General features: G+C 59.0%; 1 protein-coding gene across 1 annotated transcript in view; it reads left to right on the forward strand.

The window, feature by feature from the left end:
- The window catches only part of NTSR1 (neurotensin receptor 1), a gene marked incomplete at both ends in the record, with an annotated part of 44,353 nt that extends 29,352 nt beyond the window's left edge, over positions 1-15,001 (forward strand). Inside the window, 3 exons of the mRNA XM_079718435.1 lie at positions 10,543-10,744; positions 13,553-13,643; positions 14,752-15,001. Coding sequence (XP_079574561.1) covers positions 10,543-10,744; positions 13,553-13,643; positions 14,752-15,001 — 543 coding nt within the window. The remainder of the gene's footprint in view (positions 1-10,542; positions 10,745-13,552; positions 13,644-14,751) is intronic.
- Between the last annotated feature and the right edge of the window lie 11,076 nt (positions 15,002-26,077).

The following is a 26,077-nucleotide window of genomic DNA, read 5'->3' on the forward strand; positions in this document are numbered from 1 at the left end:
TGATTGGCTGCCGGTGAGGTAACAGGGTGGGGTCACAGGGGTTCACCTTATCAGTCCTCAGACTCCAGGAGGCCTGGGGGCTACATGATCATGGTCATCAAGTGCTTAGCATCTTCCATTTGGTGGGGGTTTTGGCATCTGAGAAACAACTCAGGAAGTACTTCCGAGAGGACCTACAGCAGAGGACATGGGGGAGGAGTCTGTCCCAGGAAGGACCCAGAGGCCCTGCTCGGTTACACCAAGAGCAAAAGAGACAAGTGTGCACACACGCAGCTCACACACACGTGCACACATAGACACAAACACACACGCACAGTAAGCAGGACCGAGGTTTGGGGGCTTGAGGGAAGACCACTTAGACACCGTCAAAGCACAGACCCCTTAAAGGATGCCGGTCACTCGTCTCAAGCTGGGCTCAGCTGCCCAGGGCCCTCTCATGTTTGATTTCACACTCACTTGAGTTTGATTCAGCAGCCGGCTCTTCTCTTTCAAGCTTTAATTACACGCTGCTGGTTTTTCAAGAAGCCGGACCCACAGGTCAGATTCACTGATGAGCCTCTCTTCACGGGAAATAAAAGTAAAAGACACTGCCCCCACCCCCACCATGCTCCTTACCCTACTCTGCAGTGTGGCGAGAGGGGTGGGACACCACAGGTGGTGCCCAGTTACCTTTATAAAACCAGTCCCCACCTGGCCAGCTGGCTGCTGGCAACCTGTCCCTAGAACCAGAGTCTATAAGGAGATAAGAAAAAAAAAGTACCCAAATTCTGGGGTCAGATAGCCCAGTCAGCCACACAAATGACCCCTGCCCACCGCTCCCACCACATCCCCCTGCCTTCACAGGACTTGTTGTCAGTGCTTGGGGCAGGGGCTGGGCGGGTATTTTATTTTATTTAAGCAAGGTTTCCCTCCAAGGAGAAAATGCAGTGGTGGGACAGATAAATTAAAAACACAGCACTTTGTAAGGCAGTGTCTCAGCTAACCTCTGCTGCATAACAAAAGCGCCCTAAACTTATTGGCTTAAAACACTAGCTATTTATTTGCTTGTGATCCATTGGATGGCAAGCTGAGCTGGCTCAGCCGGTCTCAGCTGGGGTCACTCATGTGGCTTCGGTCATCTTGTGGCTGCACTGGGCCTGGATGGGTCTGAGACAGCCTCATTCATCTGTCTGGAGGCTGGTGCTGGCTCTCACCTGGACCTCCGTCCCAGGGTGAGAGGCACATCAGGGTTTCTTCACATGGTGGCCGCCACATTCTGAGAGAGCCAGCAAGAGAGTGTGAGGCCTGGCTGGGAAGGCACAGGCCAACACGGCCGCTGCATTTCGCTGGTCAGAGCCAGCCCAGTCGAGGGGTGGGCCACAGACCCTACGTCTCTATGCTTCACCCCTCCCCCTCTTCCATGACCAGGAGGAAATGGTCCACTGTCTGGGATCTGACGCCGCCCGGCCCCCCGGGCTCCTGAGATCTCACGTGCTCCCCTCCTTCTCAGGCCCGTGGGTGCCCCTCATCCCTCAGGTCTCCGTAGGGAGGTCCCTCCTCCAGAAAATGGCCCTTTCCCCCCCAGGCTGGGCCTCATGCTCGCCTCCATGCCGTGTTTGTCCACCTGTCCTCCACGCTCGCCTCAGTCTATGTGCAGGGTGCCTCGCATACAGCAGGTGCTCAATAAGTGCTTGTGACGTTTAGACAAGGTGGGCTGGGGTGCACGGTGCATTCAGAGGACGGAGGACGGAGCATGAAGCACAGGCTGGTGGGCCTGCGGTGGGGAGGGGAGGGGGTGGGGAGGCTGCGGGTAAACAGAAGGGAGGGTGCTGGAACATTCCAGAAGGGACGCAGAGCCTGTCCCTGTTCAAGTCCGCGGCTCCTGGGATGGGAGGAAGCCGGCTGCCCTGGGCCTGTCTCCAGGTAATTGCCTGAGTCACAGGAGGCCTGAGCAGCACAGCCTCGTTTCCTGAAATTGCATCCGAGGCAAAGAAGGGCTGATGAGCCTCGAGTGGAACATCAGGAAGGCCTCTTGGTGGTCCCTGCAAGACGCTGGCCTGGCTCTCAGGAGAGGGAGGCTTCCCTGGGTGCCAATCAGCGCCCCCTCCGCCCCTCCCCCCCCAGCCCCCGAGCTCAGACCGTCAACAGTGCTCCAGGCACCCAGGGCCTGGGTCAGGCGGGGGCCCTTCTGCAGGGGTGCGGGCAGGGCAGGAACTGGGCTGGGGGCCAGCCTGGGCTGTCCTCAGTCCCCTGGCCTTCAAGGTGGACCAGCCACCCCCATCTTCATAGGCAGGAGACAGTCCCAGCGTGAGAAGGGGTCGTGCCCAGGAGGCGCGGCGAGACCCCAGCCTGGGCTGCTCTGTTCTTCACTCCAGTTCTAGAAACACAAGTGACCCCACAGGCCCACCTCTCACACGCGTGTGGAGAGCAGTGAGTCTCGTGTGCCCTGGGCCGTTCACACGACGCCAAGCCCAAGGCTGGTCGCTATTGCAGAGGCGCCCTGCGCAGCGTGAAGGAGGACAGTGTAGTGGAAAACCACATGGTCACGCAGCCGCGTGGAGGCCCGTGGTCTCTCGGGGACAGAGGAAGAACGGTCTTTAACAGAGACGGTCGTCGGGGGAACGAGCTTTGGAATGGCGCTGGGCAGCTGGCCGGCACCCACTGGCATTCCCTCTTCCTTTACTGATTGACTTTTGTCCTGGAGAGGCGCACAGCCGGGCCCGCCGGCCCTGGTGGGGACCAAGTGGGGGTGGGGCGCAGGATCCCACCATCATTTCTAAGGCGCCCCACTCCTAATCACAGCCATTTGGGGTGGAAGCCCCAGGAGGCCTGGCTGGAGGAGCAAAAGTGTCACTTCCCGGGGCTCAGCCCAGAGCACAAGGTCCCCTCCATGCCCAGGGGCTGGTCAGCTTGGGAAAAAAGCTAGATCCAAATGCTGCTCGCTCCAGTGGGGCCTGGGGGGACGTGGGTGGCCACTCCCAGCCCCCCTCCCTCACACCGGCCACTCGGCTCCGGGTCCCCCGTAATCAGATTCCCCGCAAGCAGGGATGGAGCGCTAATTCTATTGAAAGGAGCCGAGACACTGGGTACAGGGCCAGATGTCCACGGGGAACGCAGTTACCACTCCGCCAGTGGACGGTAATTCAAAATCGGGAAGGAACAGGATACTTGCTGAGCTGCCCACTCAATGACATGGCAAGAAAACACTGAAAATCGTGGGATTGGAGATTCAATCCCACAACTGAATCACAGAATTGGAGATTCAGCTGCCAGCGAACACGCAGTAGGGCCGCTTCCCCGCCCACCCCAGAGGTGGAGGACAGGCCCTGGGGCTGAAGCACCACTCCTTCCTAAGCGCTTTCTGAAATGCACGTGACACCAGCTTGGACCCCGTCCTGCAGAACTCACTCCCAGGCACGGCTGGGGAATTCGCACAGTTCCTCAGAAATCCACTCCCAACGTCCACCAGCCCCCAGGGGCTCTTGATTAAGACCAGGGCCCCAAGTTTTCCTGGCATGGAGCAGAGAACGTTCTTCGATGGCTTGACTTCCTTCAAGGGTGCACGCAGAACACTCCGTGTGGAACCGGCACCACTTTTACTCCTGAATCAAGGTGGCCCTACACGGCAGAAAGGCACACACAGAAGGCTTGGCAACCGACCATGGGGGCTCATGTTTGGACCGGGAGCCACCCTGCAAGACAGAATTTGTCACAAGCAAGAAGATGGTCATCGTCGTGGTGTGAGGTGCCGGTGGGGGTGAGAGCTGGGGTGCACCTGCTGTGGGCTGTGGTTTCATGGTAGGTGACCAGGTGACCACTAAGGTGCCTCCCTGCCCACATTCCATGAGACACAGAGGCGGGGGCCGGGCCCGGGGTCAGACTTCCACCCCCTGCCCTGTGCCTGTCCTTGTCAAGGATTTTTACAGCCCCGTTGGTTGCTAATTAGCAGATGTCCCACTGATTTGAATGTTCTCATGGGCTTTTTAGCCAACAGATAGCTGAAAACACAGCAAATAGGACTTCAGTCCACAGACGGTCTCGATGCAGTTTTGAGATGGGATGCCACGACCGGAACGCGACTCACCACCCCGGCTTCCACACCCAGGGTGATTAACGAGCCCCCCACCAACTCACAGCCAAGGCCAGGCCCCCAGCACCTGCTCTGTGTGCTGCTGAGGGCATGGTCCCATCCTGTCTCTCCTCGAGGATGGCGACCCTGGTACAGGTGGAGGGATAGGCGCAGTGGGAAGGCCATTTCCCTAATCCGACTGAGGGTCTCCTGGCAGCCTGGCTGGTGCCAGCGCTGCAGCACAGCCGGGACCAGGCAGGATGTGGCTGCAGGGCGGAGGGGTCCTCTGTGGCTCCAGCACTCCAGGAGGGTAAAGACTCCCACGCACAGGGCTGCTGGCTGCACGGGCAGCGGGGACTTGGTGGGGCCTCTTGCAGAGGTTACAGGCTGCTCACCTGCCCTTCATCAGTGGACAGGAAGGGTCTGGGGACAGGGTGGAGTGTCCCTGTTGATCCCTGCTCCCAGCTGGCGCGGGGGTCCCACTCCCCAGTCCCTCCCCACCCAGTCATCCCAACCACAGTTCCTCCCAGCCCGGTGCTTCTCCCCACCAGGGCAGCCCCTCCACAGCGATGGGCTCTGTCTATGGTCCTGAACCCTAAGGCTCCCTGGGGCACGAGCATTCTCTCCACTCTAAGTCGCTGGTGACTGGTCAGTCCTCTCCCAGAAACTCCAAAGCTGAAGAGGAGCACAGGGACCAGCGTGGAGCAGAAGGGAGATCAAAGAAAGGAGAGAGTAGTGGACAGATGTTCAGCCCTGAGAGATCACCACGGAGTCGTGGCCTCTGGACTAGAAGTTATTCTCAAATTTTTGCAGTTACCCAAAGTGTCCCCTCTGGGAAGCTGGGGGTGGGGCATGCATCCACCGAAGTGAGGTCCCCCGACACTTGTCCACGACCAGGGGGTTCTCCGTTCGTCTGCTCTCTGCTCTCTGCGTGTCACAGGCCCGAGCGAGCACTGGGCTGTGGGTCAGACTGTGTCTGGGCTTTTTCTTCTATAAAGTGAGAGCACCAATAGCTTCTAGGTGCATATTCCACAAGGTGACACATGCAAGTCACTGAACATGGGTCTGGCTCGTGGAAAGCACTCTGTTAAGAGTTAGCTAAAGGGGGGCTTCCCTGGTGGCGCAGTGGTTAAGAATCTGCCTGCCAATGCAGGGGACACGGGTTCGAGCCCTGGCCCGGGAAGATCCCACATGCTGCAGAGCAACTAAGCCCGTGCGCCACAACTACTGAGCCTGCGCTCTAGAGCCCGTGAGCCACAACTACTGAGCCCGCATGCCACAACTACTGAAGCCCGCGCACCTAGAACCCATGCTCTGCAACAAGAGAAGCCACTGCAATGAGCAGCCTGTGCACCGCAACTAGAGAAAGCCCGTGCACAGCAACAAAGACCCAATGCAGCCAAAAATAAATAAATAAAATAAATTTGTTAAAAAAAAAAAAAGTTAGCTAAAGAGTGTGTATCAACCAGAAAGTGGAAGTCCTTTATACTGAGCCAAAATCTGGTACTAGAGCCACCTAATGGTGGGTGGGGCTGCATTGCGAGGGGCTGGGACTTGTGGCCCAAGTGGTCAAGCTAAGCCCGGAGCTGCACACAGTCCGTGGAGCCCCCTCCCCTCCCCGAGGTGGCCTTTCAGGCCCTAAGATGACTCACTTGGTGCCTCAGCAATGCAGGCAGTTCTTGGGGAGGCTCGGGGTCCCTCCCCTGCAGGCACACGCTGGGTTTCTCTTCAGACACTCAGGCCTGCGGTCAGTGCTCTGACCCACAGAGCAGTGGGCCCTCGACGCTGGTCTGTCTTCTTTCCCAGACACTTGTCTGCCGTGGACCACATGTGCCCTCCTGGGTGGGGTCCCAGCAGCATCCGGAGGGTCTGGTGCTCATGAGATGAGGGATGGTGGAGGGCAGAGTTACTCGGACAATGTCAGCCCGGGAGATTCTGGGCTGTGTCACCCTGAAGGACAGCTTCTGCCCTCCCAGCCCTCGTGTCCCGCCTATGAAGCGAAGGTGGGTGCACTGAGATCTGGTCCCCTCCACCTCCAACACCCCTGTCCCAGGGCGGCAAGGTGGGCTGTGTTGTTCTCGTGTCACTGTGGGACCAGGGGCCCGGGCACCTGTCACAGGACACACGTTCATTCCACTCAGGTGCTTTAAGGTCAAGAGGGTGTGCCCGGAGCCCCCAGCTCCCTGCCCTTTCCCTGGGTCGGCCTGGGTCAGCCTCTGTTAGGCTTCTCTCCAGGGAGCCATCCTGGGCGTAGAGACGGCTCCTTACTTTACGGAGGCACCAGCTGCTCCGTGCTTGCTCTTTTCACTAAACCGTGACCTTGGCCCTCCCTGTCGGTCATTCTCAGCATCTACAGCACCCCGTGGTGTGGATGCATCATAACTTATCAACCAGCCCGAGTGGGTGGGCATTGAACTTGTTCTGGGTTTTTGCTTTTCGAGCAAGGCTGTGCTGAGTGACAGTGACAAACAGGGACTCTGGAGTGACTTGCATGATTGTTCTGCCCTTGGTGGTGGCCAAGAGGGAGGGGGTTTTCAGCATGTGCTGGGTGAGGAGGTTAGGAGGAGGCAGTCCCTAAAGCCTGGGCCTGGCTGCACTGGTCATCTGCTGGGGGTGGCCCCTGCCAGGCCAGCAAGGCCATCTACGTTGGAGTGTTTGACAGGAAGCCCCTTCGCTCCGCCTCCCCCCTCAGAAGCTGTTGTACAAGCTGCTGAGTTTTGCAAACACCCTGAGAGATTTATTTATTTATTTATTTATTTATTTATTTTATTTTTTATGGCTGTGGTGGGTCTTTGTTGCCGCGCCGGCTTTTCTCTAGTTGTGGTGAGTCTACTCTTCGTTGCGGTGCGCGGGCTTCTCAGTGCGGTGGCTTCTCTTGTTGCGGAGCACAGGCCCGTGGGCTTCAGTAGTTATGGCACATGGGCTTCAGTAGTTGTGGCTCATGGGCTTCAGTAGTTGTGGCACGTGGGCTCAGTAGTTGTGACTCGTGGGCTCTAGAGCGCAGGCTCAGTACTTGTGGCACCTGGGCTTAGTTGCTCTGCAGCATGTGGGATCTTCCCGGACCAGGGCTCGAACCCACGTCCCCTGCATCAGCAGGCGGATTATTAACTACTGCACCACCAGGGAAGCCCCCGAGCGGTATTTTGCACCTTCCCACTCACCGCAGGCTGGTGTTGAGCCATGAAGCTCGGGAGTCCAGGGCCTGTCTCTTTACCTAAACACAGTGGGATCAATCAGAGAGAAACAGGCCGGTACAAGACAAGCTGTTGCCCCTCGGAGGAAGGGTAGACGGGACGATAGCTTTGAAGGAGGAGGCAGAGGCGTGAGGACCCCCTGACTGCGGGCCCGGCTATGCGCCTCCCATTGGCGCCCCGCCCCTGTTTGCAGGCAGGTCGGGGGCAGCCCTTCCTCCCAGACAGACCTGTGTCCTGTTCCACTTTCTTCTTATTGCTTAACCATTCACTCTCTGTCCCTCACAGAATTACAGATGCTGGAGCGCAGAGACCAGGCCCTCCCGGGTGTGCTCCTTTCACCTGTGAGGGCCCATTCTTAGGCAGGTCTCCCACACAAGGTGGGAGAACAGAACCAATGGGCACAAAAGCAGTTTCCTGCTCAGCAGGACCCCCGCAAAGGTGGGGTCTCTCTCCTGAACAGCAGGCCTGGGGCTGGTTCTCATAGGACAAACGTGACTGGTGGAGAGGTGAACGTGCGGCCTGTGTGTGTCCAATGAGGACTCGCCCACTGGCCAGGAATGGAGGGGGTGGGTGTTTCCAGGGGAGCGGACGGAGGTCCTGGGGAGGGACAGTGGAAGCAGCAGGCCCTGAGCGTCCAGCGCCCAGCTCTGCAGCCCGTCACCCACCTCCTCCCACTGGTTCAGGTGCTGCGTGTACCACAGGCCATGTTTGCCTCATCGGGAACTGCTCCTGGCCTCTACTCCTGCTTCCCTGATTTAGTCGCGCCAAACTATTCTCATACGATCTCTTTTTAGCGCCCTCCCATAGTGGGTGAGGCCTCCCGTCCCCTCCTGACCTGCCTCCCTTTCCAGAACTTTCCTGGCTACTCTTAGATTATCATTTTTTCCATTTGAATTTTAGAGTCAGGCTGTCTGTCCCCAGGTGGTTTCACCTTTTATCGGTTCAGATGCACAGACGAGGCGCATCCCTGCACGTCCGCATGTCTCTGTCTGGAAGGGCCCCAGTTGCCCCTCCGTCTCCTCTGTCCTTCCTGTGGCCACACTCGCAGTGGTTCCTGGACGTCTTGCACAGGGCTTAGCAGGCTCCCTTCTCTTTGCTTGTTGCCGGGAGTGGGCTGCTCCCCGTCCCCAGAAGTTGGGGGTGGAGTGCAGGAAAGGGGTACAGGCTGAGCTCCCATCCGTGCTGTGAGCCTCGGCAAGAGAAGGCAGACCCTGAGAGTCAGGCGTTGCCCTGGTACCCCACAATCCAGGTTCAGTCTCAGTCTCCAGGCTGGAGGGGTGGGGAACGTCGAGAGAAGACACGCCCCTCCGGAAGCCCACGCCGGCCCGAGCCTCGTCCCCAGGCCTCTGTTGGGGGGCCTGCAGTGCCGGGGTGCCTCTCCCACTCCAGAACCTCAGGATCAGGGCCTGGACTTCTCCCAACTGGGGGATCCTCTTGGGGGGCCTAGGCCCTGGTCCACCGCTCACGGCCCCCAGAGGTGGCTGTTTTTGCTGTCTGTGTTCATCGAAGTATGGTATTTCAAATGTTTTGACATTTAAAATCTGTGTTGAATACACTTGTTTTGTTTAAATTATGCCCGGCTGTGGTGACTCACGGGAACTGGTTTGTCTCCTGGGCCCAGGCCCGGCATCCCCCTGCACCCCAGCCCAGCCCCCGGCCCAGAGCTGCCCCTCGGCCGCACCAGCCCCTCATTGTCCTGCGGGAGGACCTCCAGACCGCCACTTGAGCTCAGTGGATGCAGGAGAGAAGGGTGCCCAGGGGAGGCCACTCCCAAGCACCCAGCGGGTGACTAGTGGTGGGCGCAGGGCTGGCAAGTGTGGAGAGGCCGCCTGCCGAGGGCCCACGCGGCCCCTGTCCGACGTGTTTGTCCTCTAGTTTAGGGGAGTCTTTTTCAAAAGGAGCCAGAGGTGACCTCAGCCACCATCTCCTGGATGCCTAGAGTCCTCCCAAGCGGGACCCGGAGCACCGTGGGGCGGGCAGGGCTTGCGGAGGCATCGGCCAATGCCCCGAAGAGAGGGCCGTGTGAGCCGCCCTGCTCAGGACAGACGCCGGACATGCAGGAGGCCCAGGAGGCGAGCCCATCCACGTTCTAGAGCCTCCAGCACCTCTTGGCTTCCTGCTGGCCGCTGCCGCGTTAGCAGGACAGAGCTGGACGGTCCTTGCCCTGCCGAGACAGCCCTTGTCTACCATCGAGGAGACCCCCATGCAGGACCCTCAGCTCTGCTCTCAGGGCTGTGGGCAAACCTGAGTGAGGAGATGGAGGGGGCAGCCTGGAGCCCGGGGCACCCCCGTGCAGACCCCGGGAACCAGGTGGGGCCAGTGCAGGTGTCTCTGCAGGTGTCTCTCCAGTTGCAGCCGTTTGCCCTTTGACTCTGAAGTTCACGTGAGCATTAAGGGCAGCGGCGTTGGGTAGGGGGCATGGAGAAGAGGCGCCGCCCCCTCACAAGGGCTCACGAGCTCACACTTAGAAGCTCGGGCGTCGGAACATGACGTGAGGACCAGCGTGCTCAAAAGACAGCGCCAAACGCGGTTTTACACCAGAGGCTTGTTACTCCGGGGCCCTGGGAGGTGATGCCAGATTCAGGACCAGCTCGGTGGGAGGCCGTTCCCCATCGCTGGCCAGGGCCACCCGCGTCCACTGGCGGGTTTGCGTCCCCGTCAGGAACGGCAGTGGCGGCTCAGGGAGGCCACAGCTGTTCGGGCTGAGCAGGTGCCCATGAAGGCAGGTCTCAGCCTGGTGTCGCTGAGGGGCTGGGCTCCAGCTCAAGTCCAGGTCCAGCCACTTCTGAGCTGGTGACTTTGGCAAGCCCCACCCTCGGCACCCGGAGACTCGGTTTCCCCAGAGGCAGAGAAACGTGGAAGGTGGAGGTGCCAACAAGAAGCGCTTCTCAACGCGCTGAGAGGCAGTGGGGCGGGGGACGGGCCTTCCCTTCGTGTCCTAACGTGAACTGTCCGTGTGCAGGACAAGGGACGCTGGGTGAGCCATCCTGCAGAGAAGTCAGGAGGGACCGCTTCCTTGTCCAGACCTGGGAACGCAGAGCCCCGGCCCCTCGCCGCAGCCGGGAGGCCCCAGGGCTTTACTCCACACTGTGTACAGGCTAGGGGCTCCCCAAGCTGACGGAGGGTCTGCAAACGTCCCCCGAGCCGGGGCTGTGGGAGCAGGCGGAGAGTCAGTCTGGGAACGGACAGACCGAGCGCCGCCCACGCTCCGACCCCTACACCTGGGCCGGTGGGCGGGGCGGGCACCAGGGCGCGTGCGCTGCCCCGGCCTCACGGGCCGCCCCTCTCCATGTCTCGCAGATCAACACCTTCATGTCTTTCGTGTTCCCCATGGTGGTCATCTCCGTCCTGAACACCGTCATTGCCAACAAGCTGACCGTGATGGTCCGCCAGGCAGCCGAGCAGGGCCAGGTGTGCACAGTTGGGGACCAGCATAGCTCGTTCAGCATGTCCATCGAGCCCGGCCGGGTCCAGGCCCTGCGCCACGGCGTCCGGGTCTTACGTACGTAACCGCTGGGCCCTGCGAGGGGCGGGCGGCGGGCGGCCACCAGGGGCCAGCAAAGCAGCGAGCTCGGTACCACAAACAGAAGGTTTAGAGACCCGGGGATCGGAGCGCGTCCGGGCCGAGGCTTGGAGTGCCGGCTCCCCCTGGGGTCGGGGCTTCTCTTCACTCCCTCCCTCATCCATCCATCCATCCACCGATTCAGCAAGCCTCCTGGCACCAGCTCTGAGTCGGACAGTCTGCTCACAAAGCCAGGGCCGCGGAGTTGGGGTCTCCGTGCGTGCCGGGCAGTCGGGTGCCAGCTGGAGAGGCCGGAGGTGCAGCCCCTCTGCACAGATTCTAGTAGGGGATCCTGAAGGATCGTGCGGGGTGGACCCTACGTTTCTGTGGGTTGTGAGGGTCCGTCCTCCCTCGGTGTGTCCCCGGGCCTGGCCTGGGGCTGCAGGCGCATCATGAGGAGAGGTCCTCAAAACAACCTGCCCCGTCCCTGCTCTCCTGAGGCAGCCCCGGCGCCCCCGGCCCCCCAGAGCGCCTACCCTGTGCTTCCCACCACCCAGGATCCACGCCCCACCTCCCCACTGCCCCGGGCTGCCTGCCCCTCACCTTCTGCAGCCACTGGTCTTGGAAGGAAAAAGTCCCCGCAGCTCTGTCCAAAAGGAACGTGATGCAGGCCCCACGTGGGATGTTAAATGGTCCAGTAACCACTTTTTTAAACAGTCAAAAGAAACAGGTAAAATTCATGTGGATCATTTATTACTCCAGTATTTCCAAAATAGCATCATGTCTGCATCCGTCCACATCATGTGATTGACGGGAGAGTGACTCGGGTGTGCTTCGCACCTGGGCCGGCTCAGCCCCCCACAGCCGCGGGTCAGGTGACCGACAGGCAGTGTCCGGTGGGCAGGGCGGCAGCGTCTGCTTCTGCTGTGTGCAGGCAGGCTTTCTGGAACAGCCCGGTGCCACCAACCCCTGCTGCCAGCAGGCAGTGCCTTCGCTGGGACCTCCCCGGCCCAGGGTCTCCGAAAGCCCCCCAGAGTGGGTCTCCTGGGCCCATGGGGTCAGGGCAGCAGCCCTGGAGCGGGGACCCCAAACCCAGGACCTCCCACAGATCCCCCCACGTCCCCAAGACGATGACACACATCTCGGGGAACACCCTTCTCTCTGCCCCGGGACAGCACATTTGGCCCGAAGTTTTCCCAAGTGGTTGGGTGCTTTCTTTTGCATTGTGGTAAAATATACAGAGCATAAAATTTACCATCTTGACCATTTCTAAGTGCACAGTTGAGCAGCAGTGTAGACGCCCATGTTGCTGTGCGGCTGTCACCACCAACCCTCCCACCTTGTAAGACTGAAACTCTTCCCATTAAACACCAAGTCCCCACCCCCTCCCCCAGCCCCTGACAACCACCTTCTACTTTCTGTCTCTGTGAATTTGACTCCTCCAGGGACCTCCTTTAGGTGGAATCATACAGTATTTGGGTTTTTTGTGACTGGTTTATTCATATGGTGTAATGTCTTCAAGGTTCATCTATGTTGTAGCCTGTGTCAGAATGTCCTTCCTTTTTAGGGCTGAATAACTCTGTTGTACGATGGACCACATTTTGTTTATCCGTCATCCATTGATTTCAGCTACTCTGAATAGTAGTGCTGCTATGAGCTACTGGTATCTGTTTGAGCTCCTGCTTCCAGTTCTTTGGGGGCATATACCCAGGAGTAGAATTTTAATTTATTGAATTAAAAAATATTTTTAAACAGCCAAACTGTTTTCTAAAGTGGCTGCACCATTTTACATTCCCACCGACAGTGTACAAATGTTCCAGTTTCTCCATATCCTCCTCCAAATTACTGTTTTCTGTGTTTCTCTTTTATGGTAGCTATCCTATTGGGTATGAGGTGGTATCCTATTGTAGTTTTGATTTGCATTCCCCTAGTGATCAGTGATGTTAAGCATCTTTTCATGTGCTTATTGGCCATTTGTATCTCTTCTTCGGAGAAATATCTTTTCAAGCCCTCTGCCTGCTTTTGTATTGGGTTGTTTGATTTTTGTTGTTGAGTTTTCTATATACCCAGGATATTAATCCCTTATCAGATATGTGATGCAAATATTTTCTCCCATTCTGTAGGTTGCCTTTTCACTCTGTCAATTGTGACCTTTAATGTACAGTTATTTATTTTTATATAGTCCGAATTATTTATTTTTTCCCTTGTTGTCTTTTCAAATTCAATGTTGTGAAATTTTTGTCCTATATTTGCTTCTAAGAATTTTATACCTTAGCTTTTATGTTTAGATCTTTGATCCATTTTGAGTGAATTTTTGCAGATGGTGTGAGGTAAGGGGACAGCTTCATTCTTTTGCATGTGGGGATCCAGTTTTCCCAGAATATTTGTTGAAAATCAGCCCTTTTCCCTTTGATCTTGGCGCCCTGTAGAAAGTCATTTGACCATATATGGGAGGGCTTATTTCTGGGTCCTCTGTTCTAGTCCATGGGTCTATACATCTGTCCTCATGCCGTTACCACTCTGTTTGGATGACTGTAGCTTTGTGGTAGGTTTTGAAGTCAGGAAGGGTGATTCCTCCAGCTTTGTTCTTCTTTCTCGAGATTGTCTTGTCTGTCCAGCCTCCCTTGAGATTCCCAATGAATTCTTCTATTTCTGCAAAAATTGTCATCAGGATTTCCATAGAAATTCCACCGAATCTCTAGATCACTTTGGGCAGCACTGTCATCTTAACACTATTACCTGTTTCAGTCCACGAACACGGGACATCTCCCTCCACCTCCCTGAGACCCGTATCCCTCCACGTCTCAGGTGCCGTGGTCATTGCCTTCGTGGTCTGCTGGCTGCCCTACCATGTGCGACGCCTCATGTTCTGCTACATTTCGGACGAGCAGTGGACCCCGTGAGTACAGGAGGCTGGGGCCGAGGGGGTGAGGCTTGGGCTGAGGGCGTGCTCCCCAAAGCAGTTGAGTGTAGGGGTTGGGGTCGCTGAGAGGGGCAACTCAGGGTGGTCGGGGTGGGGTCAGCATCCCCCGACAGGCCCTCAGGTGTGGCTGTGATAGGGCAGGGAAGGCAGAGGCCGTAGAGGGACAGACACCCTGGAAGCTGCTTCGTAAAAGGAAAGCAAGTCCTAAATCAGTCAGTACAAGACAGGTTTGGGGGTGTCTGGAGAACGACAGGAAGGGCTGGCGCTGCCGGCTGTGGGAGGAGCAGTGGCAACTGTCGGGGTCCCCAGACCACCCCCAGCCTGGAGGAGTTGCCAGGAGGACCCCTGGGACTCCGAGAGCATCACACCCGCACTGCGACGTATGGATGCCAGCCTTGCCAGCTGGCCTTCCCGCGACGGTAGCCTCAGCCCCGCTGCGTGAGCTCCTCTGCATAGCGGGGCTGCCAGGTCCCAGGGTCGTGGGCTCTTCCAAGTGACGGGGAGCCACTAGGGAGGGAAAATCGAGAAAGCATGAGGAGAAGGTACAGGGCGTGGAACACAACCAAAGTAAAGGGTTTCTGAAACTCAGGGCTGCCTGGTGGTGAAGTGAGCTGCCAGATGAGGGAGTGAGATCCCTGTGCATGGAGGCAAGCAAGTCGAGGTGAGGTGCACAGCTGTCTGGGAGGTGCGGAGGGGGTTCCTGGCCTGGCTGTTCCTTTGAGGCCAGGCCCTGGCCACGTCCTGCAGCACTGAGGGGGCGCTGGGATTCTGCACAAGGAAGGGCAGGCCAGCTGGGCTGCAGGGAGAGGTGGAGACTGCGGCCAAGGGGCACTGCACAGCTGGCCTCAGGTGGGCGGCCTCAGCTCAGCTTGGCAGTTCAGCTGACCGGTGCCAGGCGGGAGTGTGCTCAGAACTTCCAACCTCTCAAGAGAAACCAGAGCCCTGGAATTTATTGTGAAATATCCCCACTTCAAAAGATGTCCAAGTAGTCTGCCATGACTGTCCCAGGCCCCCGCGTCAGCCACGGGCTGCCCCGTGCAGCCTGTGTCTGGCCTGCCAGCCTGAGCGTCCTCTCCCACCCCAGGTTCCTGTATGACTTCTACCACTACTTCTACATGCTGACCAACGCCCTCTTCTACGTCAGCTCCACCATCAACCCCGTCCTGTACAACCTCGTCTCCGCCAACTTCCGCCAGATCTTCCTGTCCACGCTGGCCTGCCTCTGTCCCCTGTGGGGGCACAGGAGGAGGAGGCCGGCCTTCTCGAGGAAGGCCAGCAGCGTGTCCGGCAGCCACACCTTCTCCAGCAATGTCACCCGGGAGACGCTGTACTAGGCCCAGGCGGGGCCAGGCGGGGGGCCGGGAGGGGTCATGGAGGGGCTGCCACTCGGCCTCCACGCCTGTCCACCCAGCGCCTGGGAGCTGGACGGGGGTCGGCTCTGGGCCCGCTCCGTGGCCTCCAAGGCCCAGGACCCAGAACCCACACGCAGAGGCTCCATTTCTTTTCGGCTTCCCCTCTCTCACCCTCCCCACCGCGCCCCTCCTCTTTGAAAGCCAGAAAGAGAGACTGATCCTCTCCCAGATCCGAAAAGGGCCTTTAATGAGGAGAAATTAGCGCTGGGTGAAAGGCAGTCTTTTTTGTTCTCGGACTAATGGATGTTGAGGGAGAAAGACATGAAGGGAGTAGGTTGGAGCCGGAGGGCGGTGACCCTGAGAGCTGGCGCTGGGAGGAGCCCAGTTGGCAGGACCACCGCTGTCCTGGCACCGCCAAGAGGGCCTCCAGGCAGCTCAGGACCGGGTCAGCCCCTTGTGCAGCAGGCATCCGACCCACCACCTTTCCAAGGGCGAATCCCCGGAAGCTTTGATGTCACAAGAGGTCAATGAAGGGATCAGCTTGGCATCACCCAGCCCTGGCAGCACCCCCCCCGCCTGTCCTCCCCAGGCCAAGGTGGCAAAGCTCTGCAGGGACACCACAGGGCAGCTCAGCCTCGCAGTTCTCCATCCTGGCTCTGCGGCCACAAGGCCAGGTCAGTGGGTCCCAGGATAGGCACGCCCTCACATGCTCTCCCTCCCGCTGTCCAGCTGAGCTCCTGCGGCCCAGCTCCCAGCTGCTTCAGGGTGGACGCCGCAAGGCAGAGGGGAGTCGGCCAGCTCTCCGAAAGAGGCCAGCACTGGAGTCTGGGCCACAGGTGAGGAGGTGGAGCCCTGGGTACAGGCAGCCCACTGGCCGGCAGCCAGGCGGGGGCCCAGACTTGTTTGTCACGGCCAGCATGCTGGCCTGGCCCCAGCTCAGGCGCCCAGAAAGGCAGGCGCCTCCTTGGACTCTGGGATCCGGTCTCCAGACAGGATGGCCTGGCCCCAGGAAGGTGCCCTGAGCCAGGGGAAGGCGGGTCCCAGGGGAGCTGCCCTGGACCAGCCGGGACCACGAGTGGCCAGGGGCCCAGAAGCAAAGCACAGACCTTTTAAAGCAGGTGCTCCCTGGGCCTGGGAGCACATCTGCCCAGAAGGGAGGGAGACAGACAGACAGACAGACAGGAAGACCGCCTGCCTGGGCAGCACTGACTCAGGATCAGGCGACCTACTCCTGGTCTGGAGTTAGCCGGGACTCAGTCTTGCCATCCTCATAAACGACGAGTCAGATACTACGATATCCACGGCCACTTCAGATCTGGGCTCTGCTATGAATCGGGGTATTATATACTTGAGCGCCACAAAATCCTCCCCCAAGCTGTTCACCAAGAACAGGCCTGGGGGCAGGCCCACAGCTAGTCCCCAAGCCAGGCAGCCCTCCCGTGACCCAGTGGCCACCGGTGCAGGGGACGAGGCCAGCCCGGAGCTCCCACACGGGCATCTGCTCTGGGCAGGGGACACGGAAGTCCAGCAGATGGGCCCAAGGTCAGCGCAGCCCCCAGCCCTGCTCAGTGAGTGGGCACCAGAGTTCAGCAAAGACTGAGTCTGGGCTCGGGCGTCGGCTTCAGAAGGAGGACCTGGACTCTTTGTGACAGGTCCTCAGACCCTCCCTGGCCTCCCTGGGCCCCAGACACACCAAGATTCCCCCAAGCCCCGGGTTCCCCATCTGAGAAGTGGGCGTGGTCATCCCACCCTCTCGGCCAGGGCTGGATGTGATGGCCCTGGAGGACCCAGCCCAGAGCGGACAGAAGGGACGGCCCCCTGAGGTGGGGGCAGAGTGGACGCGGGATGAGATGCCCACTGCCCAGACCCTGCTGGGGGCAGACGGGCAGGGTCTGCCGCTGAGCCCGAGTCCACTTTACTGTCTACCCACTTCACGTTGGTGGGGCCCCGTGTCCGTGCCCTGCCAGACACCCCTCCCGACCGCCCCAGCTCCTGGCCCGTCACCGTGGAGCCCCAGAGGCTAACTCTGTGGCGCGTGTGTCTGCTCTCAGAGCCAAGTGCCCGCGTGGCTGGGCACAGTGATGGTGAAACCCTATGGTGTGCGCTGACCCCCACCACCCCACACGTCCTGCAGTGACAGGGACATCCCCCGACTCCCTCAATAAGGGAATAAAGGAGGCTGTGGACCCGTGACATGCTCCCACGCGGAAGGGCCGGCGGGCCCGCCTGCAGCTGCTGGCTCACTCACTCATTCATGAGAAGGTCACTGACACAGCAGATGGCCCCCGACTGGGCCCTTTTACTGAAAACACATGCGCTTGGTCTCTGAGAGCCCAGAGTCGGGAGACCTGGGTCCACAGTGGCTGTGTGGTGACACCCTGCCCCTCGGTGTCCTGATCTGTGGCCTGGGCACAGGTGAGGCCCAACGAAGCGTGGTGTGGGGTCCTGTGACTTTTTGCCCCTGGTCTCCAGGGCCCTTCTGACCAGCTCAGGGAACCGAGGGAACAAAGCAGCTCCTCCCTGGGGGCCGGCAGGTGGGGAGCCAGGACAGGGAGGGGCACTCAGCCTGTCTGCAGACACAGCCGCCCTGTCTGGGGCCTCCCGGCAGCAGGGGGACCTTCTGCGGCGGGGTGTCCCCCTCCTCCCCTTTCCTCGTCCCCTGCTCTGCCTTCCTCTCACCGCAGCAGGATCCCCGGAGGCCCCCGCCTGGGGGACGAGAAGGAAAGCGTCCTTGCAGAGTGCAGGCCCTCCGTCCTCCCCCTTGGGTCTCCTCGGCAGCCTTCCCCACGCTCCCCTTCATTCATTCATTCACCTGCCAGGTGCCCCTCGTGGCCTGGCTGCCTCAAAGCCACCCCATTCTGATTGGCACAGGGCTGCTCAAGGCTTCTGTGCTTTTGACTCACCCGCCTATCAGCAGGGAAGTCTCAGAACTCCCACAGACTTTGAGGTGTAAAGGATTCACTGGCAAGCTCCAATAGGTGCACTGACATTTTACAAGAATAGCCAAAGGAATGAAACTCCAACAGTGAATTTCAGGCCAGTCATGGAGAGAGACATTTGGGGACAATGGCAGGCAGTCCCAAACCCTAGCTGCACCTCAATGCCACTGTCCCATGGGGCCAGTGCTCTGGACGAGCCCCTCCCCACCTCCTGCAGGTTTGCTGAGCTCCGGTCCCTGTTCCAGCACAGGGACAAGAGAGGAATCCACTCTCCTTTAGGAAGGCACCTCTGGCCCCATCGCTGTTGCTAGGCAACAGAAGGAGGGCTTGGGAGAGAATTCCATACATTTTAAAATACATTTGAAGAAAGAAAAAAAACGGCCAGCGGCTGGCTGCAGGGGCCTGAGTACAGGGATAGCTGCCCCCCATCCAACTCCTCCCCCCCTCCCCACCCCCTCCTGCCTCCCACTTGCCCCCCACTGCTTCCCACAATTATGATTTGAATTCCAATTTTTATCAGAACACCATGGAAACCCCACCCAGGCTGAACTGATGAAGGAGAGAATGGGACAAGGGGAAGGCCGGGAGCCAGCTGGGGAAGGAGGAGAGGCAGGACGGGGGGCCATGAGCGGCTGCCGCTCCCCCCGGGAGGGTCCCCCCAGCACACACGCAGGCACCCGCACCATGCACACACGTGCTCGCACACACGCCCAGTCTGCACTGGCCTCCCGCCCCCAGGCCTCATTCCTCAGCTCTGAGGTTGCCAGTTCTCAGCCTGCGGTCCAGCTTGGAGGTGGGGGTGGCTAATGCCTGGACGCTGCCCTCCTAACCATCCGGGCCCCCAATCCCACCTCCCCTCCTCCTGCTCTCGGAACCCCCGGGGACCCCAGCAAAGCTATAAGGAAACTTCGAGGGAGTCGCCTGCCACAGCCAAGGACGCCCCGGGAAGAAGTGGGAGCACGCGTCCAGCCAGCTCCCGGCACCTGCACGGGGCTCCAGTGCGGCCACAGCTCCAGAACTCCCGGCTAGCCTACATGTCTACCTACCCACCTACCCACCTCTTCACTCCTCAAGGAATGTGAGCTCAGCCTCCAGGGAGAGAATTGGACCCGGATGGAGCGGGAGTGAGGCCCGAGAGGTGGGCTGGGCTGGACCCAGTCCCCCCACCCGGAGCCCCCGCCTGTCTAGCTTGCTGTGCGCACATTAACCTTCAAGATGCAAAACCTTTATCTTTTATGATACAAGCAATTCATTCTCTCGTGAAAAACTGAAATCACATGAAAGGACAAAGTACAGAGGGAAGTGTCTGCTGAGTGCCACCTGGAGGTGATCAGGCCTGCAGATGGGCGAGCACAACCCGGGGCCGTGGGCACTGCCAGCCGCTGCCGACAAAACTGCCAGTCCTTGAATGGAGTGCACACTGCCACGTGCACGCACACACGCACACACGCACACATATACACATACATGCACACACATGTGCATGCACACATACACATACATGCACATGCGTGCACACATGCACACACATACATACACACATGCACGTGCACACACACGTGGCTGCAGCCGTGTCAGTGCACACAGCGCTCCTCCCTTCCTTTGTGTGCACCCAAAAAGCCATTTTTTAGACACAAAGTTAAAATAAATTTCTGACATTCAGATGTTTCCAAAAGCAAATTTTCCTGTGCAGGTGAGAGGTCCCCGAGTGTCCAAGCAGAGGACATGCCCTGTCCCAACAGGCCTCAGCTGACCCCATGGGAGCCCAGAGACGGGGATGGCCCTTCAGGGGTGTCTTGGGGGGTTTGGGATGGGGAGCCCTTTATACCCCTCCCCCCTTTCCTTAGGCTGTCACTGGATGCAGCCCAGGTGGGCTGAGGGGACAGCAATGAGGGCAGGGACAGGAAAGGGAGACAGGAAGGGGGGAGAATGGCAGGGAAGGGACACGAACACCCGGCTGCCCTCTCTCGGCTTGTGCGACCTTGCAGGAGTCGCTGGGCCCCTCCATGCCTTGGTTTCCGTGTCTGTTCCACAGGGAGGGGGGTGGTTCCTTTAACTGATGAGGAAACTGAGGCTCAGCGTGGGTCTCTGCCCACGTCACCTGGGGTCCGCAGCAAGGCAGAGGGCACTCAGGTCTCCCAGCTCCGGCCTGGCCCTCCCTCCACCAGGATCCCCCTCCCCACCCCACCTCTGGCGGCAGGTCCACAGCCCCCGGGCAGCTGCTCCCCCCTCATCAGTCCACCTGCCCCACACCAGGGGTCACCTCACTGTCCCCTATTCCTCCAAATGTGCTGTTCCTGGGCAACTAATGAGCACACAGATTACAGCCTCTGCTACCCAGGGTCGTCTGAGGAGCCTGATGGAAACGTGAAAACCTCGTTTCAAAACCACCTGCGCCACCCTTGGTGCCTCAGCAGGAACAGGGAGGGGGTGCCCGAGAAACCATCAAATTGCCCTCCCCCACCCTCCCAGGTACTTGGGGCATCCCCGGCACCCCCCACCAGGCCCATGGTAGCTCTAATCCAGCGAGGCTGCTTGGAGGAGGCAGCAAGGGGGGCAGCCCTGGCTACACTCCCCCAGAGCCCACCGAGTGGCTGGAGATTCCCGTGGACAGATGTACCTGAGCCCCTCCTGAGTGCCAGGCCCGGGCTGTTTGGGGACCCAGTGGTGAGCAGGGCAGGACCCTGGGCCTGGGCAGCGGGGGCACAGATGAGAATGAGGAAAACAGACAAGGAGGTGAGAGTCGTGGGGTGGGCTCTCAGGGAGCAGACAGAGTTGCTGGGAGGGGCACGCTCCCTCGGGGGCTGGGAGGGTGACACCTGTGTGGCCAGAGCAGGAAAGCCAAGGGTAGAAGGGGGACAGGTGGGCAGGGCTGGGTGGCAGGGCCGGCTTTATTCTGAGCTCCTTGAGGACACGCGGGTAGGGGGTGGCATTACAGACATTACAGGAGTCGGCCCAGCCCAGCGATGGGACCCTCGTGTCCACAGAGATCCGGGCCAGCAGGGCAGCCACATTCGTCACTTCTCTCGGGCCCAGATTACCCTTAATCACTCAGTTCCTTCTCCGGCTGTCAGGCTCCTCTGAGCAGCCTCATCATTCGTCTGCATTAGAAAGGGACGCTTCCAGAAGGACCTCAGGAGGCAGAGCCCCGCCTCCTGTCTGATGGCGCAGACCCCTACCTGAGGTGACCCCAGGGCTGAAGGGGCCTGGAGCTGCCCACACAGTCCCCTCACATCCGACGACGGTCCCCACAGCCCAGACCACCAGTCTGCACCTGTTTCCATCACTCGACACATTTAATGAGCACCTACCGTATGCACCCAGCCGGGAGGGAGCAGCTCGTCGGGGGTGCAGGGTGGGAGGCCTCCTTGGCCTCAGTTCAGGCCCCTCTCAGTGCAGCACCACCCCCCAACACCAGGCTGTCTGGTTCTTGGATGCCCTGCACTGGGGCTCCAGTAGGGAGCCTGGGAAGCTGCATTTACCCAGAAGTTATGGGGTCCGGCCTGGGATGGACTGGTCCCTTCTGAGCCTCCCAGCAGCGCCAGAAGATGCCCCTGCCTTGTCCCTAGTTTACTAATGGGGGAAGGGCCTGGGGAAAGGCCTGTGTCCCTGAGCAGCTTGTCTCCCAGCCCCTGCCCACTGCTGGTGTGGGAATCCAGCCTCAGTGGGGATGAGTAGGGAAGGGATTTTAAGGCCCACCTTCCACCCTGGGGTCCCTGGGGTCCTGATTCCCTTTCCTCCACCCCAACTCCAGCCAGAGCAGCCCTGGCCTCAGCCCTTGGGGCCCCAAGAAGCCAGAGAGGCATATTCTTACTTGGCGAGGTGGCATCTGTGACCAGGGGGGTGAATGTGATGGGCCCTGCCCACCTCCTGCCCATCCTAGGCCTGTCCCTGCCTGGCCTAGGATGCCCTGTTTCCAAAACCTGCCGTGGTACCCCCCCGTCCACTCCCCCTCTGAGTGGCAGCCTGTCTGCAGCCCCCATGTGCCCCACTTGCCCTTAAGTGTGTCCTAGGCCCTGCTCACGACCACAGCAGTGAGACCAATGGCTGGAATCTCCAGCGCGCCCTGCAACCTCGTCCTTGCCGCGGCTCCAGAGGAAGGAACTGTCAGCGCAGCCAGTTCACGGGGCACCAAGGCTCCAGGGCATCGGACAGTCTGGCTGGGATCACCTGGCTAGAAGAAGTGGCAGGCTGGGGCCCGGAGCCAGGACCCCCTGTGCCCTGAGCGGCCCCATGTGCTCAGCGCAGGCCCGTGGGTGCTACAGCAGGTGGCTGGACACCTCCCCGCTGGCCCCTATATGGGTAAATAGACATTGAAAAAGAAAAAAAGAATTTTTCCTGGTGCAAAAAGGGAAAGAGTCCCCTCCCCTTTTCTTCAAGTGTTTATTTAGAGAGCTTTGGATAGCACCTCCCTTTGAGAGAAAAATACATCTCCTTAAAAGCTAAATAAGCCAAGTGCCAGCTTCCAGCCCGGGCCTGTGTTTCTCAGGGGGCTGGGAGCCGCCTCTCCCTGAAATGCAGTCATGAAGGAGATGGCGTCCCTCTCCCAGCCCCTGAGGGAGCAGAAGCCTGACCCCAAACTACCTCCTGTCATAGACATGTGAGAGGCTGACTTTTCCTTTGGATAAAGCCTATTAGCTCACACAGACGGTCACCCCCATTACCAGGTGGATCTAGGGTGAACTGTATGTGACAATGGTGCTGTCAAGCCCTGCGACTTGAGGACCAGCAGCTGTTCACCTAGAACATGTGTGGTCAACGGGTGTGTCGTCTTGGCTCTAGAAGAGGTGTGATCACATGTCTCAGCAGATGACCAGAGATGCTGGCGCTCCTGAAAAGAAAAGGCAAACCCGCCCGGCTCCCACCCACCCAGGAGGCACTCATCTCGGCTGCCCACATGCCCTGCCTGCCGCCTCCCGGGCAGAGGGAGGTGCCAGCCGGCTGAGCGGGTATGTAACCGCTTTCCCATCCATCCAGAAAGCCAACCCCACACGTAATTCAAGGACAGCCTTGCTGCTGGCCCCCGAAAACACCAGCCTGAGCTCGGGGTTCTGTAAAGGCAAGTGCCTGTCGGTGACTTTGAATGACTTTCCACTAATTACCTGCCGGGGAGCCCAAAATAACTCCCCAGTGTGCAAGCCTCAGGGTGAGCCCTGACAGAGACCGGATTCTACATCTCATCTTTTCATTGTTTTTTTATTTTATTTTTATTTTTTAAAACATTTTTTATTTCTTTAATATTGTATCTATTTTATTTATTTATTTTTGGCTGCGTTGGGTCTTCGTTGCTGCGCGCGGGCTTTCTCTAGTTGCGGCGAGCGGGGGCTACTCTTCGTTGCGGTGCATGGGCTTCTCATTGCAGTGGCTTCTCTTGTTGTGGAGCACGGGCTCTAGGCGCGTGGGCTTCCGTAGTTGTGGCACACGGGCTTAGTTGCTCCGCGGCATGTGGGATCTTCCCAGACCAGGGCTCAAACCCGTGTCCCCTGCATTGGCAGGCGGATTCTTAACCACTGCACCACCAGGAAGCCCCATTGTTTGTTTTTAAAATATACCTTTTTCATACATATAGATACAATTTTTCAAATAGCTGATATATACACACCGTGCATCACGAAAAGAGGTGCAAAGCTGATGCCAAGAAACATCACCATCCCGTACCTCCCCCACCGCCCCTCTGGTCCTCCCCAGAGGCATCCCCCGCAGGGAAGTGGGTGACCGGGTGGCCCTTCTCGAACACCCAGCCCACCGCCTCTGACTGCAGCTATGGATCCTTCCATGTCAGGCTCACATACGCATCTGCCTCGCCCCTGGAGCCACGTCACGGGCAGGGGGACTTGGCAGATGTGATTAAGGTCGGGGGAGAGCCTCCTGGGTTCCCGGGTGGGCCCACCGTGGCCGCGTGAGCCCGGCCTGGACAACGGGCAGCGGCTCCAGCCTGGAGCCTCCCGGTTGGAGCTCAGTGGGTGACACTGTGATTTCAGCCTGCGGACCAAGCAGAGGGCCCAGCTGAGCCTTGCAGCTGGCTGCCCTGCAGAATGTGAAGCAGTAAATTGTGCTGTTTGGTGCTGCTACGTTGTGGTCATTTTTTGCGGCTTCCGCTGGGGAATCAGGGAATTGATGGTGTCCCGCTGTGGGCTTTGCTGCAGCACACTTACCAGCTCCCTGTGGGTGCAAAGCTACATTCTGTTTGGTCTTTTGCTGTTAAGAAGCTTCTGCAGTAAGTATCGTTGCACGCTGTCTGGTGCACATGCTGTGCAGGTCAACGTGCTCATGAGCCCTGAGGTGACCCTCTCCTGTGGGCCCTGCAGAGGCTGTGTCTACACATGGCCACAATCCCAGCCGCCCCGGGCCCCTCCCCGCAGGGGCCGCCTGATTCTGGGTGCTGTGTGGCTGTCACCTGCTTCATCCTGAGCTGGTGGTATCCTGAGTCGGGGGCCATGAGGGAGGCGGGACAGGGGCTCTGGCTCCCTGTCTGCAAGGAGGGGACAGCTCCGGGCTCCCAAACAAACAAGGCCCTGCTCTCCACGATGCTCCGAAAGCTGCTCCTGACAGCTGGAGGGCAGGACCGGCCTGGGACAGCACAGTCAGCAGCGAGGAGACAGCAGGGGCAGGACATGGCCACGCACTCCTGCCCAGTTAGGCCCCCAGCTGGGACCCCTTCCTTCCGCTGCTGGTGACAGGGCCACCGGTGCTCACCTGCTCGGGTGGCCATCCCTGCAAGCCTTTCCTGGAAAGGACCTTCGTGACCCCCAGGGTCCAGCTGTGACACAGGCTCAGTCCAGGGGTCACCGGAAGGTTTGTGCTCAGATGGGCTGAATATTCTGGTCTGTTTCTTACTCAAGCCTGGTAGAAAGGGTTTGCTTTGCAGGAAAATGCTCCAGGCGATTTCAGAACACATGGAGACTCCTCCGGCGGGTACGACAGGACCCTGAGTCCTGGCACCCAGCAGGTTGTGTCAAAAGCGCACAGGGAATAGTTTGGTCCAACCTCCTGGCTTGGCCTGTGTGTCCCTAATGCTGTGAGGTCGGATCCCTTCAGTCCTGCCCGATCTGGCCCCTGGTGGAGCCTCAGACCCCACAGAGGCAGCCGCTCCCAAATCCACGAGCAGGTAGAGAAAGGACAGAGAAGGCTGTGGGAAAGCGAGTGTCGATTCTTATGGGAAACAGTTCTCAGTGGCCGAGAGTCGGGTGGTTGGGAAAACAATGATACACAGAGAGATTATCAGCACCCCTTGCCGTCACACTGCAGTGAGGGGGGCAAATTGTGCCACCCTGGACGGTACAGTTCTGAGGGGGAGACAGTTCTCAGATATGCACAAAGATGAGCCCTGCAACAGAGGGGAAGAAACCCCCACGAGCACCATGTGGCCTCCAGGTGATGGGGTCGCTTGCAAGTGGCAGACCCCACCCGCCTCCACCCTGTTCTGCTTTTCTCCACTGTGGATGCCTTGATTTGTTCTCTTATCAACTATTCCCATCTCTCAAACATGAGGAATCGTGCAGTGTTCACACCTCAGTGCCTGACACGTAGATAGTGGGCACCCAGCAAATGTCTGTGGGATGGGTAATGGACGGGTGTGTAGATGGGTGGATGGGTGGATGGGTGGGTGGATGGGAGGATGGGTGGGTGGATGGGAGGATGGGTGGTAAAGGAAGGAGACACGCAGTGCACCGCAGGAAGACGCCATGTACTTCTTGTTGATCATTTTGTCCCTCTGTCTGCCGAGGGGCAACATGAGGACACTCCTTGCCTGTAGAGCCAAAATAGCTGCTAATAACAAGGCTAATGCCCGGTGAACTTTGCCTAGGAAATTTCTATTTGGAAATGAAGATTCTGACAGGTTCAGCATCTCGGTTGTGGAAACAGACTGCACAGCTGTGCCCACCCAGAGGACTAGAAGGGATTTGGTGCCTGAGTGCACACCTCACAATTAGAACTTTCTGCCAGCTGCTTCCGGTGGGGTGGGACAATGACTGTGGCCACAGAACATCAGTCACAGGCCGAACCCCAGGCCCTGTGCAGAATCCCGTGACAGGGACCCCAAATGGGCCCAGCTTGGAGGCTGGAGACCCAAACAAACACTCCCTACCACCCCTCTGCCTGCTGCTTCTAGATGGTT

This window comes from Hyperoodon ampullatus (genome assembly GCF_949752795.1).
Source record: "Hyperoodon ampullatus genome assembly, chromosome: 14".
Taxonomy (NCBI): domain Eukaryota; kingdom Metazoa; phylum Chordata; class Mammalia; order Artiodactyla; family Ziphiidae; genus Hyperoodon; species Hyperoodon ampullatus.